Below are 17,981 nucleotides of genomic sequence, written 5' to 3'. Positions count from 1 at the left end.
TTACACCGGTCAATTTCAGTTTGTTTTCTTAAGGAGTAAAACTAGCAAAACATGTGGGTTTTTTATGGCCAAATCCACTCGGGCAATTTAATGAAACATAGGTTAACATCATATGCAAAAATCCTAAGAGTAACCTAAATCATTTAATGAAACACATCCTGCAAATATTCCTATCACTAATAAAAACATAAAAAATATTTATTGAGGAGATGAAAAGATCCTCGATTTATATCAAAATATATACACATCCTGTAAATACAAAAACAAAGGGACGTAATGATCACACACAAATCCTGCAACATTTGAGAATTTAGGAATGGAAAACGTCTCCCATATCCTGCAACATTAGTATGCAACTATCAATTTATCATTTAGAAATGAGGCATTAATGATTATTTACACTCAAAAAATCAAAGTTAGCTACCACCCCTTTTCACCGAATTCTATAAAATAACAAATTAGACATGTTAGATTAAAAATGCATGGATTAATAAACCATAAAATAAAAGATTTAAGTTTATAAGATAAATTATCTAACTCAATGTTTTTGCAAGTTTCAATATCATTCATCAAAGCTCTAATGTAAATTATAATTGGTCTATAATACAACCAAATTTGATAATAAATAAGTGTTTGAATTGTTGCTAGAGATAAAAAAATAAACTTCAAAATTGGTTAAGCATACTCCCACCAATACTAAGAATTGATTTGAAAGTCATTGTCGATATAAGAATAGCTAGCATTTGTTGTGAAACCTTTGAAAGAATTTTATATTTCAAAACATATTATACTTTCACCAACTCAAAATATCTAACTTATCATCATTAGAATCTTTACAACCATCAATTAACTACTTCTCAATCTAACATTATGTCTGCTAATATTATAATTGTTAATAAAACTATATGATTTTTAATAAAACAATTATATTTCAAGTTAAATTGAATAGTTATTATTTAATTTTATCCTAACAGTCACAAATATCAAAATTAATTATAAAAATTAAATAAATAAATTAATTTTAAAAATAAATTAATCTTACTAACGTATTAAATGTCAAATATTATATTTTGATATTATAAATATCTATATAATAATATTACAAACTTACTAAAGAATAAAGTATTTCTTTCTTGTCTGAAATAAATATCTTTTCCTTCCTTATTTTTTAATAAACTACACCGACGATACCTTTTGCTGCATGATGAGAAGTGACAACTTGCCAAGAACTAATAGCTGCACTGTAACTAATAAAACTCTCCATGTCTCCGCTCGCTATTTGTTTCCCCTCGGTCACTTCTTGTTGAACACCTATTCCAGGCTAGGATATCATTTTTCATGGAACATTCCACCTCTGAATGTCTGATTTGTCCTTGAGAATCTAGCTAGCTTCTAGCTCTTCCACGTGTCACCATAAAAGGCAGAAAACTAATGGTTCAATTATTTGAAAGACAGAAGACGAGGCAGCTAGCTAAGGGTTTTTTTTTTTAATTTTATTTTAATGGGCAACCCGCTAATCCCAATACTACAAGCTGCGGATACGTGTATAAATTACTTGTATATAGCAATTACCCAGCCACTGATTGGTATTTTTTATAGTTTTAAGATGTTAATATAAAAAAAAAATCATTTTAATTAATTTTCAATTAAAAAACTCACATTACCATTCACACACTAATAAGAGAAGAATAATTAAGGATGATTCTCGGCAGCATGTGATGGCTTACAATCTTAATCAGATTTGCAATGGGGAATTTAATTCAAAATTAATGTTTGAAGACAATTAGGGCTTTTGCTCATCACAAAACTAGTTGTGAGCACAAATTACTCGTATTGAGTTTCTAAATTCAAACTACTGGGACAATGACCTACCTTCGAACACCAGTGTCTATCGTCCAACAGCGCCATCATCAGCCATAGGCATGCAGTAGCTGCTCTTATCTAGTCCTCATTGAAGACTTGACTTTTTATCAAGTCCAAGACAGGTTCACACAGCTTCCAACTGGAAACCGAACTGGGACTGCACAAACTTACAAGCATAGCATGACAATTGTGCTAACACTTTTAGCTTTCTATCCAACCAGCTTCATATATCGCATGGTAGCTTGGAGGAGCCGGATCCAACTGTTTCGTTCAACTTTCCAAGCTAAGCCCTCATAGACAAGAAGTTTGGCAACTGTTAGGCGTTGCAGAAAGGATATTAATTATTTTGTGCAATCGGAGGCCTAACTTAATTAGAATATCTACCTGTACCTTATCATGATGGAGGGAGGAGTGTCGTTTATTGCCATTGGATAAGGATATTTTTGGGTCCAAAGTACAGAAGGAAAAAGCAAAGAAAGTTTCACATCATCACCTGCAAATTCCATGGTTATTGTTGCAAGTTTTTCTTTTTCCTATTCATCTATACTGGTTGGGGTGCACTAAGGGCTATGGCGATCCCCCTAGCTTGTGATCTCCTCCATCCAGATTCCTGTTAACTGAACTGATCAGTTAACGTTAAATCTCTCTGTTCATAGTATGATCAGTGATGGCGATAGCTTGGGGAAACGTTAAGTGAATTTCCAATTAATTTAGTTGTCACCCACCATAGATAATACAAACAAAAGAGCTTGTTCAATGCTGAATGCTTCGTGGTGGAAAGTGAACTGGCAAGAATGCAAATTAAGGAGAACCTGTCCTTTTACTTGTAATGTCATTTGCAAGCTCCATCTATGCAAAAGTGTAATTTCTGGAGTTGCATGATAGCTATTCTATGTCTGCCATTGAGCAATATGACTTCCTCTTTTCTCTTCAAATCAAAAGTTTGTTAAGAAACCTTTGATAAGATACAAAGGCGAAAAGGTAAATAGAAAGACAAAGAAAAGTAGTATCATTAGTCCCACTAGACATCATCCTGAATGCTACAAGTGACTGAACTCTTACATGGAAAAAGAGAGCTTCTCTGATGTGGTCTGCAGGGGGGGTTGGCCTGCTTGATTTTTTTATAGGCTGTAATTAATTTTTTTAACTGACATCGATCTTTAGCCTGCCAGTTATCAGGCCAAATGTTTATGTACATGGAGAAAAATTTCATGCTTTGTTTTTGCGTAAGTATTTTTAAAAAATTTAATTTTAATTGCGTAAGTCGAAATTAAATCCAAGTCGAAATCTTTGCATACATAGTGACGCACGCAACCTATAATATATATGAAGACGTGATTTTCATGAAAGGGCTTACAACAAAAACTCCCTTCATATTTTATTATTGAACATTTTTTTAACATAAAACCAAAAAATTAAGCTAAAATTTAAAATTAACTAAAAAAAATAAAATTTAATTCAAACAACATCTTTCAATTCTTTTTTAAGGGTCTTTCCAAAATGAGCTAGGAAATTTTATTATAAAGAATATTTAGTCAGGAGAAATTGGTTTCTCATGATTTGTTTGATTTTTCATTTGTTACATTCCCTTGTTTCATGTAATAGTTTTTGTGTTTTCTTTTTCTCTACTTGTTCATTTGATGTAAAATTAAGCTATTATCTTTTTAGTTTTTTTTAAATAAAATTTTGATTATTAACCAAAAAAAAAGATGAGCTAGAAAAGTTTACTGGACTTTTTATAAAACACGGGACTTATAGAATTTATTAGCAAAATTTATGTGCAGTCTGACACAATCAGATATAAAGTTATGAGCTTCTTAGACACATTGTTTGGCATTGGCATAGGCATATATATATATATATATATATATATATATATTAATTTTAATTTGTTTATCTAGTTCAAATATGTATTGATTTTCTTAAAATTAGACTAATAAGCATTGATTGTTTGCTAGTAAAAATTATATATCTAGGAATTAAACTAATTTTTGTATGAGTTTGGTTTCTAAGCATGTATTTTTCTATATCACAGCAAATGTACAATCAAAACTAAAAACATATAAGGATTCTAGAATGTATACTAAACACATATTAAAAGTATTAGAGATTGAAACACAATTCTAGTATATATTGAAAACATATTTAAACAAAATTAATAAAAAATACTTACTTATTAAAAATGCTTGTTATATATATAATCAATTTAGCATGGAACAATACCAAGAAACCAGTTAATCAACCATGTTCCTTGTAGAATCAAACATGGGAAATTTTTATCTCATATCTGTCTCAGTGTCTCGTGCTCCCTATCAAATCTTATCCAAGTGTACTGGATAACTAATTAAGGAGAAAACAGTTCAATATTGTCAAAGAACCATCTCAATCCAATAGCTTAAACTGTTAGGTGAGGCTTCAAGATATGATTTATATTATTATCTAACATCCCTCCTTAAATGAAAGCTTTTTGGGCTTGAAACTTGCACAAGTTCACATTATCTTTATCAAATAAATGGGGATGATGAGATTCGAACTCGTAACTGCTTGGTCATCAAGGCTTTGATACCATGTTAAAAAACCATCTTATAATTTAAATTATTAAATAAAATTTCAAAATATAATTTATATTAACAAATAATATGATGAGGTGAAAATGTTAACAAATCGATAAAAGATGGCAAAAGAGATTGGGTAGGTCTTTAGTAGATCTCTGTATCAGTAGCTAGCATGCAACAGAGAGGGATACACACTCTGCACATCACTTCGAGAATTTTGACACATCGATCATGCCAGAAAGACCCAACATTGTGGCTCACAAACATGCCATGCACCCCAAAACATAGGCTATATGAGAGGCCCCACTACTCATGGACACGTGTTATCACCAAAGGCCTCCACCCACTTGATACCCCTGCTTTTTAGTTCTTTCTTCAAAATCATTTCCCTCATTTTGACATTTCCTTTGTACCAATTCCATTGCCAAGAACTTGCTGTGAACATGAAGGTTAGAAGTATAGCACATTATCAAAATTGAAATGTATCTTGATGCTTTTTTATGGCCAGGCTGATCATCTACTCTCACTCTCTACAGTTGTTCTAGTGATGATCTTTTATTGTTTACTAATGTTTTTTTCTCTTGGAAACAGATCTTCAACTGGGTGCAGAGGAGGTTTCATCATGGCGCAATCAAAGGTTTGATATTCATTCGTATTTCTGTCTCTTTTTTCACTACTGGAACAAACTGGATTTTTGAATGGAACAAAAGTCTAGTTGACTCGGTCTCGAGAATTTATTTTTAGTATTATAATAATCATCGTGTCCTCTATAAATGAGTGCCTTGTTGATTTTAGTTCGCCTCTTTTTTAATTATTCCCCAACAAGCCTGTGTCACAATCATTATCGAACACTGGTTTTGCTAATCAAAATCATTAAAATTATTATTTAAGTGTGACTGTGATTGTTGTTTATATAATTGTTCAATTAAATGGATGAGAAATTTGTTTTAACCAGATGGGCTAGCTAGAAATGTGAAGAAGGCTGAATCCATTACAAATGAGGCTGACAAGCAAGCATTGCTGAAACAAGTAGCCCTGGTGGATGTGCTTGATGGTTGGAAAGATGGCATTTTAACAATTGGCACATTAGGTCTTGACCCTTTAAAACCCTTTAACCAACAAAATGATCAGTATTTCATTTTGGAAAGTGAAGAGGAGGAGGAAGTAGAAAGGGAACAAGAACAATACTCAGTTGATGATGATTATTTTGATGATGACAATGTTGAAGATGAAGAAGTGAGCCCTTTGATATATGCAACATTTGAGCACAGTTTTGAGGGAACTGGATCAAATACCGTGACATGTGATGTCATAACCAACTCTAGTATCACCGAGCAAGAACAAAGAAGAAGGAAAGGAGAAAGAATAACACTGGCAGAACTGTTCTTGGAAGATGCTGACATGAAAAAGAAGCCGGATTCTGTTGAAATTGAGACCAAATCAGGTAATAAAAAGCCGGTTGCTCGTGCCAAGGGTGGCCTTTCTTTCGCCAAGAAGCTAATACGTCCTCGCCCAGGAGAGGATTCGCGTCCAATTAAAAAACTCAACCAAGTACGTATCGATTCTCTCTTCTTGTGCAATGATACACTTTTCTTCAAGGTATTTTCAAGTAACAATTTGTCAATTTTATGATGTACTGTAGTTGATGAGGAGGATGTTGAAGAGAAAAATTCACCCAGAATTTGATGGGAAGGGAAATAAAACAGACAATCAAAATAAGCCTGGCATTATGGATGTCCAAATCCGCAAGGGAAATGAAGCCGAATCAGTTTTTCTGCTTCAAACTCCATCAGGTACTTGATCTCTGCCTCTCTCAGGAAAAAAAGTAAAAAAAAAAAACCCTTTGATTTAATGTTTGTGTAAATTATGTGTGCTGATCGATATGGCAAACTTGCAACTTTATACTTTGCCTCAAAAGTTACTGGAAAATGATGGGTTGGTGACCCTTATTAAGATGAGTAGCATCATAATGTGATCTCGCTCTTCTTCACTCTAGATTGAAATAATAACAGCAAATTATCTACTTGATATCAGTAATTGTGTGAATATTAGAAGACCAAAATCATGAGTTCGCCTTCCATCTGGACAGAATAATGCCAAATAATTTTATCGATTAAATAATTAACCAATGCTCACTTAATCTTCACATTAAAATATAAAGACAAAATAATTAAAGCAAGTATTATATGCATCCAATGAACCTGCACATATGACCATACCGCTTGAGGACACGGCTTAAAAATTAATTTGTGAAGTTGTGTATAATCATTTTAGTACAATGGATGATTGCAATATGTTTAAACATCCAATCATTGGGTGTGTCAACAATTTCCATCGGCAGATTATTTAGTTCTGTTATATATGGGACCTAATCTCCAATTTCAGAGTGGCCCAGATTGACAAGAATCTGCATCTTAATTTCTCTGTGATTTGGTAGCGTTTAGCATCTAACAATCGATGCCACATAAATCAGAAAACGATCTCCCACATTATGTATGATATGTTGCTACACGTACCATAGCATCAAATTAAAAGGTGATGTATCTTCTAATTCTTCTTGGTCTTCTAAACTTCGCGTATGTGCTTTACAACCTGTTCTACTTGGACGTGCCTTAGTCGCATGCATGGTCTGGGTGGACGGGAGAGATCTGGAGCTGGCCTCCCTGTCATTTTCCATGGATTTCTTATAGGGTTGCCATCATCTATAGGGTAATGGGGTCCCTCCTAGGAAAAAGCTAAAAACATAAATCCAATGAGGAAGCCATCCAATAAAAACATTCCAATTAGCTTTGATATGAATGGAAATATGCTCAAACGATTCTCCTTCTCAAATTGAGTCCAACTCTGCTCCAGTGTAATCTCCTAGTTGGGCTGGCCATGCCTGTCCATAGACTGGTAGGGTATACAGACCAGTAACATTTTCTCCCCTTCTCCACATTACGTATACAATCATCACCGCATGATTACTATTTGTAGCGTTGCGATTTGTACTGCAGAGTGGCTTTGCTAACATTTCTCTTGCCGTGACTTGTGTTGCAGGTCCTACCATATGAGCTTTCAGTGATGATCTAATTTGCTAGAGATGGATTTGGGTTTTGTTGTTAATTTATTTTTTTGCGTTAATGTTAATCGGGTTGTTGTATGCATGTGTGTGTGTGTGTGTAACTTGGAACTATGTGATCTGTTTTGTAAGTTTTCTTCTGTTTTGGATTTCGTAAATATTTGGATGTTTGGTTGCCAACACATTAACAGGCTTTCATTTGTTCACGGATCTTGACGTTGTGATGCATCCTTTGAAGTATCAAATTACTGAACTTTGTGTAGCAGAATGTGCATGCATGGATGCTGGAGAGGCACCTCATTTGGGGCACGCACTTGCCTCTAAAGTTTTTATCCTTTTCCAAAACAATGAGCAGATAAATTCTTTTGCTGAAAAATAAAACAAAAATTCACAAATGAAATTAAAAAAGTGAGAAAAACATGTTTAATTTATAAACACATAATACAATAAAGAGTATGACAACTTGCAATTATAACAAAAAAGACTAATATATAACCATCTAGGTGGTGGCTCAGTGGTAAGAGCTTGGGACCAAGAGGTTTGCTTCGTCTGTGGTCTCAGGTTTGAGCCATGTGGTTGCTCATATAATGGCTACTGGAGGCTTATATGGTCGTTAACTTCAGGGCTCGTGGGATTAGTCGAGGTGCACGCAAGTTGGCTCGGATACCCACGTTAAACTAAAAAAAACTAATATATTTATTAAACAAATATATAAACTTACATAAATGATCGAATTATAATCTTAACATGTATACTAATGTATAGAATTAAAAAACAAAAATGAGTGCTTAATTGTTGAAGTACTTTAAAATTAATCCAGTTATGTTGTTGTTAAAGATCAATTTTTTATCTTTAAAATTTTATTGCTCCTTGCAAAGACTTTTTTTAATAAAAAATTTAGGATTCTAATAATACCATATTATTTAAGTGCATTTTTAAACAAGACTCAACAACCTCAAATGAATTATACTCAATATCTCTCTACAAAGACTGAACCTAAGTTCTAGAATATGAAAATAAATCTAAGAAAAACCAACAACAAATGAAGAAAAACTCAAGAAATTTCATAGATCCTTCTCCACCCATTCAAAAAACCTATTTATAGAACTTGAAAACCAAAACATTAATCTTCATGATTCATAAATGTTCATAGTGAATGAATTACTCATAATAACATTTATTTTCATCACATAATTATCATATTGGTTCATATACTAAGATATTTTAGAGATTAAAATAAATTACAGATCACAATAATAAATATTTTTTGTTATTCAAACTCAAGCTCAAACTCATGAGCCCATAGTTCATAAATCTATTTTAGATTTGGAACTTTTATTATCTAAAGATTATTTGATAATAATTTTTCCTTCAATTTTAATTGGTTTTTAAAAAATATATTAATATTTCATGTTAAATTACTCATTTTGAATCATAAAATCCAACATGACTTTAACACAGAGTTTTAAAACCCGGACCGGCCCGGTGGGTCGACCAGGGACCCGGCCGACCCGGGCTGGGACTGGTCTGGATTGAGGCAAAAACCCGCTCAGGAATTGGCCTGAGGAAACCCGGTCGACTTGGGACCCGGTCCACCCAGCCAAACCCGGGTGAGACCCGTTCAATTTTTTTTCATTGTCATTAAACGACATCGTTTTTTGCCATCTCAAATGCCGAAACGCTGAAGACGGAAGACAGAACAAGAATGAAGCAATAAACCTAATTAATGTTACTCTTTGTCTTTGAAACTCAACCACTATTACTGGTGTGTTACTTTCTAGATTTGCCACCGTAACCATTTCTTACATAGGCCTTTCGTTTGTTGTTTCTTATAATCTACAATCCATGTTTGTTATTATTATTACAATTATTATTAAGAAGGCCAAAAATTTACCTTCACTTCAGCGTTAAAATATGAAATAAAACATCATTAACAATTTACCTGGCTTGTGAAAACTCTAAAAATGCATAAAAAGAAGGCAAAAAAAAAACACCAATAGCATTAAAATATGAAATAATAAAACTACATTGAAGATTATACAACAACAACTCCTTTCCATAAAATAATTTACGAAAGATTATAATAATGATAGTAATTAATTATGATAGAAAATACACAATAATTTTATAATATTAAAGCTTAAATATTAACGTCAATATTATTCATCTAATGATTTATAAAATTTTATTTTTTTAATTATTTGCAAGATTTTTCAATTATAAATATTACTAACTCTTTGTAATCAAAATCAAACTTTGAAAATAGTGTTAGGTTATGTATTATCCTAACATATCATATTTATATTTTGATAGGTTAATCATTCTTATTTTCATCATATGACTTAAACTAACAAGAATTTTAAAATGAAATGAAGAAAAAAATTTAAGATTTTTAATTAAAACAACTATACATATACGTACTTACCTTTCAAGGCAAACAAAATTAGAACTAACATCTAGGGTTTCTTTTTTTCTTTTTTTTATCTTCACTTCTTAAAATATAGTTAAATGACTAAATTATTAAATTTCTATAACTTTTATCAAGAGGCGACTTTGTCTTTTCATCTTAAAATTTTTCTTTATTATCATGCATGCCTACGTACTAAGAAGTGATTTAGTAATTTAATAAATATAAATATTACTAAAAAAAAATGACTCGTGTGTGCATTTCACGAGTCAACATGTGCGGAGTTGTCTAGCAGCAAAACTCAAATTTCTAGGGCATCATTATAATTACCTCAGTAGCCCCTCCATGTCTAGACAATGCGTGTGGTTAATGGATCTCTGGTTTGATGTTAGTGACCTGTTTGCCCCCCTTTTATTTTCTCTATTTGCAAATCAACCTTTCAATTTGTTTTTCCTTCAATATTGTTCCATGTTGTATTATTTGAAATAATTTAAAATTTTGAGATTTTTTTAATTTCATCCTCCAATCGTTTCATATGTTAGATTTAGTCATCATTTTTTATTTGAGATTATTTTTTTATTTTTTTCATTAAGTTGCATCATTCTTGGGTTTTTCCTATCAACTTTTATCCTTATATTTGTAGTTGCTTTTGCAGGGTTTTTATTAATATTTTTCTACCGAGCTCGTTTTTTGAAATTAAATTGTTTGAAAATTATGTTTCTTAATTGAATACGAGTAAACTTCACAAGATGCAACTTTTAAAGATTAGGTCAGGTTTAAGAGGTTTGCGTTGTTTGTTTTTCCTTTTTTTCTAAATTGATGTTGTCTTATTTTTTATTCTTTTTTTAAACCTTTTTTTTTATCTTTTAGGTTTAATTCTCTTTATTTTTTAAACTTTTGTTTTCTTATTTTTTTTCTGGTTTGATTCTACTGGGTTAGCCCTTAATAATTGTCTTTTATTTCATTCTCATCATTTTTTAATCTATAAAAAATATATCATATTACAAATGAATTTTAATTTTACACCCCTTTATGATTTTTCAATCTCTCAAATTTGATTCTAAATTTTTTAATTGAAATTTTTTTTATATGCAGTAATGTTTTTTGGATTTCATTCTCATCGGGTTTTTTCCTGTTAGACTTTAATCCTATTTTTTTGTTCTTTTTTTTGCAAGTTTTTTATTAATAGCTTTTTTAATGATTTCATCCTTCAAGATTAAATTGGATGACATTTAAACTTCTTAATTGAATTCGGATTCATGATTTAACACATTGCAATCTTTTAGATTGGACTAGGTTTAAGAGGGATTACCTAGGTTTGTTTGGTTTTTTTTACTCTTTTTTTTTAAATCGATGTTTTCTGTTTTTTTTTAGTTTGACTCTTTTTTTTGTGGTATTCTTTCGGTTATGTTAGCTTTGAGTTGTTTGATAAACCGAATAGGCTCAGGTGTAATTCTTTTTTTTTTCGTTGTTTTTTTTGTTGGTTTATTTACCGTTGGTGGTTTTTTTTTTATAAATATTTAAATTGTCAATTTAACCATTGACTTGAGGCGCTTAGATTTTTTTTGACCTATCACTTTTTTTATATTAAAAAAAAAAAATTTTCAGCCGCGTCAATCCACGGGCAACATATATAGTTATAAATAAGTTTGGGTGAACAATATTTTTCAAAAAAGGGTTTATTTTTTTGTTAATACACATGGTTAACAAATAGAGGACAGAAACGAAGTTAATATTAACATCCATTAGCAACTGCATTATTGGAGTTGATAGTCTTGGGGTTGATAGTCAGTAAGAGGCCCACTTCTATCTGGACCACAGAAAGGCCCAATTTTGTACTGGGAGTTTGCTTTTTAGTTTTTAAGAATAAAATAACTTTAAAAATAAAGTGGTATATGGGACGCTTATATTGATGTTTTGGTGGATCAATTCGGTAATCATATCGTTTCGCTTGGGCTTAAAGCCCATTTCGTTTCTGGATTGCAACGTCGCCTTGTTCACCCAACCAGCCGGTTTAACGTATGCTTATATGTTTCAGAATGGACCGCTGGAGAGCTACTGCCCTGGATATCATGAATCATGAAGTGTTTTTTAAGAATATTTTTAATTAAAAATACATCAGTAAACACACAAGGTAAGAAAAGAAATCAAAGGAGTTATTAAATTATTAGATAATTACGCATTTTCTTAATCACCCGTTGGAGGTGTTTTGTTAAGACGCTAACTAGTTGTAGAATCTACTTTAAAAAGCCCGAGTGGTTCTGATTTGTAGCTATTAAATGTAAAATTTCATAAATCTTTTACTTTTTAAAATATTTTTAAAAATTTATTCTTGATATCAGCATATTAAAAAAATTAAAATTAAAACAAAAAAATAAAATAAAAAACACCACAAAAACAAGGTTAAAATGGTAAGCCAATGATTTTTTCCCCCCAAGAAACATAGTTCTAGTTTTTACTTGTAAGTTTTCTTTTAACCATTCATGGTTCAATTATATATAATAAAATAACTTCTTTTTTTATATATAGAAATACAATATCATTGAAAGTTTTACATATGATATAGTATAAGAAAAAAAAATTCTAATAATTGAATTTTATTCTCATTTTAGTATAATAGTAAAAATGTCTTCTTGATTATCATTTGAGCTGCATATTATAACCAAACACTTTTTTTCTAGCTATAATTAATTTCTTTGCATCAAAATAGTCAAACTTAATTTTGATACATGAAATTAAATTGATCACGATTTCACCTTCACTTGTTGTATAACAAAATAATTGTAAGGATGAGTTCGGGTTCCTAATCACTCCGCATGTTGAAGTGAAACAAGTGTCTAAGATCACATTTATCAAACAAGTCTTTTTTATTTCAGGTGATCACACAAGGCGAATGAAACATTCTGCTGTCCATAGTCAGTAATGTACATAAACCTACTCTATTGTCTGATGGTGCCTCTCAGTCCCAGAAATTACATTCTCGTGAACCTTGCAACCCTTACAAATGCAATGTGTGGTGCGATTTGGACGCCCGCCATGCTAATTTGTCATTGTGCCTAGCTCTACCAGTTAATTATCTTAGCTAGCTAGCTAGCTAGCAGATATGTGGAAGAATTTCCATTTCTTCTGAAGTAGCCCTTGCTACTTGCTAGACAGAAGAAGTTCATGGCAATTATTACTGTTTGCTACTAAAAGAAAAACAATAATCAAGGCACATCACATGCATGTGCAGTTAAAATGACAACTGGAAATCAGAAGGGAGTAGCTAGAGTGGAAATTAGCGTGTCTCAGGAAGAACAGAAAAGGCTAACAAAACCGGGGTTATCAAAACGAGCATGTTTTCCAATAATGTAAGAGCGAATATCTATGTGGGTCTAGCTACAGTAATATGATTTTGATCACCCAAGTCCAAATACTTAGAATAATAATTAAACACGATTTGATTACCTAGCTAGCCCACTGTTTGTTATGTGCTCAACACTTGATGGTTTTTATCGGCGCCACTGCATATGAATTGTGATATCCCATTGCCAAACAAAATAATTAAGCCTCGGTAACTAATCCTCCTTTGCAAGGATTTTGCAGCACTGCCGACGCAATAAGAAATGTAGAGGGTGATGATGATCTGCGAGATTTCTGGGATATGCTGCATTCTTGAATTGGCTGGTAGATTAGACATGGAAAAGAAGCATAATTCACCAACTAGACAGATAGCAAAGTTTGTAATGGGACATGCTCTGAAAGCCAATCAGAACCTTAGCAGCACATTATCCTTATCTTGTTAGTTTATCTAGTCTCGGTTAGGTTAATGGCGTGATAATAACCCTTCCTTCTTTCAAATAAAATAAATAAATAAATAAAATTACCTGGTATTACTTCTAGACACATTTGGTAAAACAGAAGGCCCAGCAATTGTATTTTATAACGGCATGGCTCTCTAGATAACCCTGTGTTGCTAGGGTTTCTCAAGCTGTCACATTAATATTTGCTCTCTATCTTCTATGGCATCCGACAAATTACATCTCCCTTCCGTCTCCATTTACAAGAGTACGTATATCCATATTGTATCAGTTTTTTTTTATTCATTTTTAATTATATAATGATCAATTTATTTATTTTTTGAGCGTGAATTATATAAACCATGATTGATATTGGTTCCCATTGATTGATGAGGTATTTCACTGCCCACCAAAAGCACTTGACTCAGCAAGTGAAAGAAAAATCACAAGAACATCTCAATTGATCAGTCATCAATGACACTTGTTCTCTGTGGTCCCTAGTCCAAAAACTTCCCAAGTGAAAAATTATACACACACACATGCACTTGAATTTATGATGATCTTTCTCGTTATTAGCAAGTTGTCATTTTTATAACACCCTTGAGAAACAAAACAGCATCACTTCAGGCTTCAGCAATGGACTAATTAACAAGGTTCCATCTTATAAAAGAAATCAGATTGAAAAGGACTTGAACTAGTCCAGAAATGAAATCTCATTTCAAGCTATGCGCTGTTCCTTATCCATACATATATAGGAAGTCATCTCATTTTGTTCCTTATGCTTACATTTGTTATGCATGTCACGATCTGTCTCCATAGACACAGAGCAAGGCACGGGCAGGATCTTGCGGCTTTCATAATCAAATGTTGTTAGTATCTAGGTTATGGAACTGGTGGCGGGTCTTTATCAATTTCATTAAGAGAAAGGCTTAAATTGTGCATTAGATCGCTGTCTTTGGCTCCATATGTTCCTCTCAACCGTCTTCATATTGCATGAGCCAAATGAGCGACAACAACTTATCACATTTCTACACGTAAGATTTTGTTGTCCTCCTTTCCTCTGTTGTCGGTTCTTTCCTGTGTTAACAGTACCTCATTTGCCATAAGAAAGGATATAATACAAGGCAATGCCTTTAATAATAACACCAATCTTAGATGGGTTTCTATATTTATCATGGAGCTATAATCTGGCATTTTGCACCCCTCATTTCTATGCAGTACTGGTTGGCATATTATGTGATGTCTGTATTCTTTGAGCAGTAATCCCTTCCGAAATCACACTCTAATATTTCTTATCTTTACTTTCTTGGCGATTGTCTGTGGGCTCTAGATATAGTCATGTGTAATTTAGTGAGGAACATCTCCCCCTGCATGATTCTTCAAAATCTTTTGTTTGGGTTGAATTTAATCATAGACTCTTAGTAACATATCAAACAAGTTTAATATTATCCAAGCTAATTAGCATTGATCCATGGCTAACCGATGCTTTATTATGTTTGGATCATGTTTCCATATTGCCACCAACATGCATGTTTAACTATTAATAATTAACGATGCTCAATTATTTTGTTTTATTTCCTGTTACAAATCATGAAGAGGCCGAACCCTTTGGGATTTCATGGGAAAAAAAGGGATGCAGTCATATAGGAACCAATCATTAATTGAGTTACATTAATTTCATTGACACACACTTAATTATTAGATATATTCTTAGAATACTGTTAAAAGCATAGTTTCATGAAGTTATTCAAATGCTTCAATTTTGGGTCGCGTGCTTGCAAAAGCAACTCAATCGATCGTTTGAATTAAAGACCTCTTAACTTGTACAAAATTGGATCTGGTAAGATCACAATGTGCTGGATAATTGTATTTTAATTTTATTACAACTTCAGCAACTAATTCACTTGAGACGGGAAGAAAACAGTTGATGATTAGGTGGATAGAATTTGGTTTCATTCTGACATGGAAATAGTCGATGGTTCAATTCAAAAGAATAGTATTCTGTGCACACGGTTTTCAAGTGACGTACGTAGTTTAGTGAAGACACTTTCTTTTAGCTTATTTAATTATATGAACGGGCAAAGAAGTTGATACGATGCGTGTAGAGCTATCTATCTGATAAAATTAAAGGTACAAATATTTTCTTAGCTTGATCTCTGTTTAGTAAAAGCAAAATCACATGCCTGACGAGTAAAATGGGTTGGTGTTTTGTTTGTTTTGATTTTATTTTTTTTGATAATAAGGGTTGATGTCATTGAATTTGACAAAAGATAAAAGATACCTGTTCAGCATTATCTAAATATATTTATTATATTTTATTCTTATAAATTGGAATTTAACATGTCAAAAAACCTTTAAAAAAATTAAAAAAATATTTTTGTGGATTCTAATATAGTAGTCTAGGTCATGTTGGGCTTGCACCCCAACATGGCTTCAGGCTAATATATATACTTGAGCTAACTATGTTCGGGTCTCTACTACTTGGTTGGATCCTTTTAAAAAAAATTTTAAGATTTGAACATCTTTTCCGAGCTCAATATTTTTTTAAAAAAAAAATTCAAGACCCCACACAGGTTTCTCAACATTTATATTATTGTAATATGTATTATTTTGAGTAGAATATAACTCAAAATATCACAAAAATAAAATAATACTTTAGTCTCTCCTCTTAAAAAAACAAGACTCATAAGCTATAAATTTCATGTGAATCATTCAAGCTTTAAGTTCATAATCTCTTTATTCTTAATTTTTTTATTATGCATATTTTCAAAATTTTTCTCTAAAATATCTTTGGTTTTGCTTCTCTAAAAATATATGTACCTAAGTATCTTAGAATCTACAAATTTATCTATCGAATGAAATTTGTTATAATAATTAATTATTAATCACCTTGATTAAAAAAATAAACTAAATTATAAAACTAATAAATTAATTGGTTACCTAACATAAACTTTTATTCTTAAGCTACTTACAAATTTTTTAACCTCACCATGTTGATTGTTTGATAGTAATAAAAATGAAAGAAAATCAAATAATTTAATAAAAATAAATGGTATTGATTGTAGATATTTTAGAAGTGTTATGTATATGGTAATATTAATTTTAAAGTATTGGCAATAAATTTTATGACTAATTTGAAACATCAAATAATTCTCAAAAAATATATTCTAAGAATACCCGAACCCGATTTTAAATATTCTTGCCATTTACTTGAAGCAAACAGGCTACTGCTCCATTTTGAATACCAAATTTAATTTAAATCCAGATGATTTGAGCCAGTACACTCCTAGTCCTAGCTAATTTAATGCGGTGACAGAAGCAAGCTCTTAGTATGACACGATATTGACCTATTAAATTAAGGTAGCAATATATATATATATATATATATATATATATATATATATATATTACTCTCTAGATATCAATCATGGACTTCGACATGACGACACTAGCTGCGGTAGACTGTATGCTGGATTAGTTTAATTTTTACATGGAAAAAATAATTGTCAGGTCAATTCATTGTTGCTAGAAAACATGATTAAAATTGTTTGATGACAATATGCCTAGCTAGCAGGCTACCACATCCACCAGTGAAAAGCGCTGTCTATAAGCTCTAGCATCTATATCAAGGGTCCTTGGAGTTATTCTATGTTACAAATCAATCTTTATTTTCCTCTTTAATTAGTTATATAATTTACTGCCAATGCTTAAAACTATTACCTTATAAATCAAACTTATTAAATATTTATAATCAGTACAATTCATTATTTTAGTTAAAATATTTTATTTTTATTACAATCCAATAATAAATGAAGCATAATTACATTGCGTAAGACACCCGTTAGCTTTTGCCTTCAAGCTTATCACAAATTCAATAACGAAAAACGTTATACTTTTAATTAATCTTCATGTGTATTTTCAGAAATTCTAAAAAATATTATATACATCTTGAGGAATTCTGAACATGTTTACCTGATTTATTTACTTCCTGTATTCTTTTTTTTATATATATATATATATATATATATATCAAAGCCTCTCTTCTTTTTTCTTTTTTCTTTTTTCTTTTTTCTTTTTTGTATTGATTGAGTCCCTTTATTCTATGTTTTGTTTTGTAAAATTACTCTATTACAACGTTGTTAGTTAATATGTTTACACGATACTTTTCTTTTAAGAGTACAAAACTAAATGCTTAACACATGTTGCTTTACAAGATCCACAATAACTCCTCTGTTTCTAAATTTTCCCGCTCGGTGAAAAATAAATAATTAAAATAACGTAAATTAAATTAATTAAGAATAGATAAATAAACGAAC

General features: G+C 31.4%; 1 protein-coding gene across 1 annotated transcript; it reads left to right on the top strand.

Annotated features, from left to right (window-relative positions):
- Positions 1-4,793: 4,793 nt before the first annotated feature.
- LOC133682300 (protein TILLER ANGLE CONTROL 1-like) lies at positions 4,794-7,661 on the top strand. Its single transcript, XM_062105581.1, has 5 exons — positions 4,794-4,867; positions 5,010-5,055; positions 5,374-5,969; positions 6,061-6,211; positions 7,458-7,661. The coding sequence occupies exons 1-5, from the start codon at positions 4,862-4,864 to the stop codon at positions 7,469-7,471; spliced, it is 813 nt and encodes a 270-aa protein (XP_061961565.1). The 5' UTR covers positions 4,794-4,861; the 3' UTR covers positions 7,472-7,661.
- Positions 7,662-17,981: the final 10,320 nt, after the last annotated feature.

Source organism: Populus nigra, chromosome 2, assembly GCF_951802175.1.
Source record: "Populus nigra chromosome 2, ddPopNigr1.1, whole genome shotgun sequence".
NCBI classification, from domain to species: domain Eukaryota; kingdom Viridiplantae; phylum Streptophyta; class Magnoliopsida; order Malpighiales; family Salicaceae; genus Populus; species Populus nigra.
Note: the sequence above shows the minus strand (reverse complement) of the source record. Positions and strands in the feature narration are given on the sequence as shown.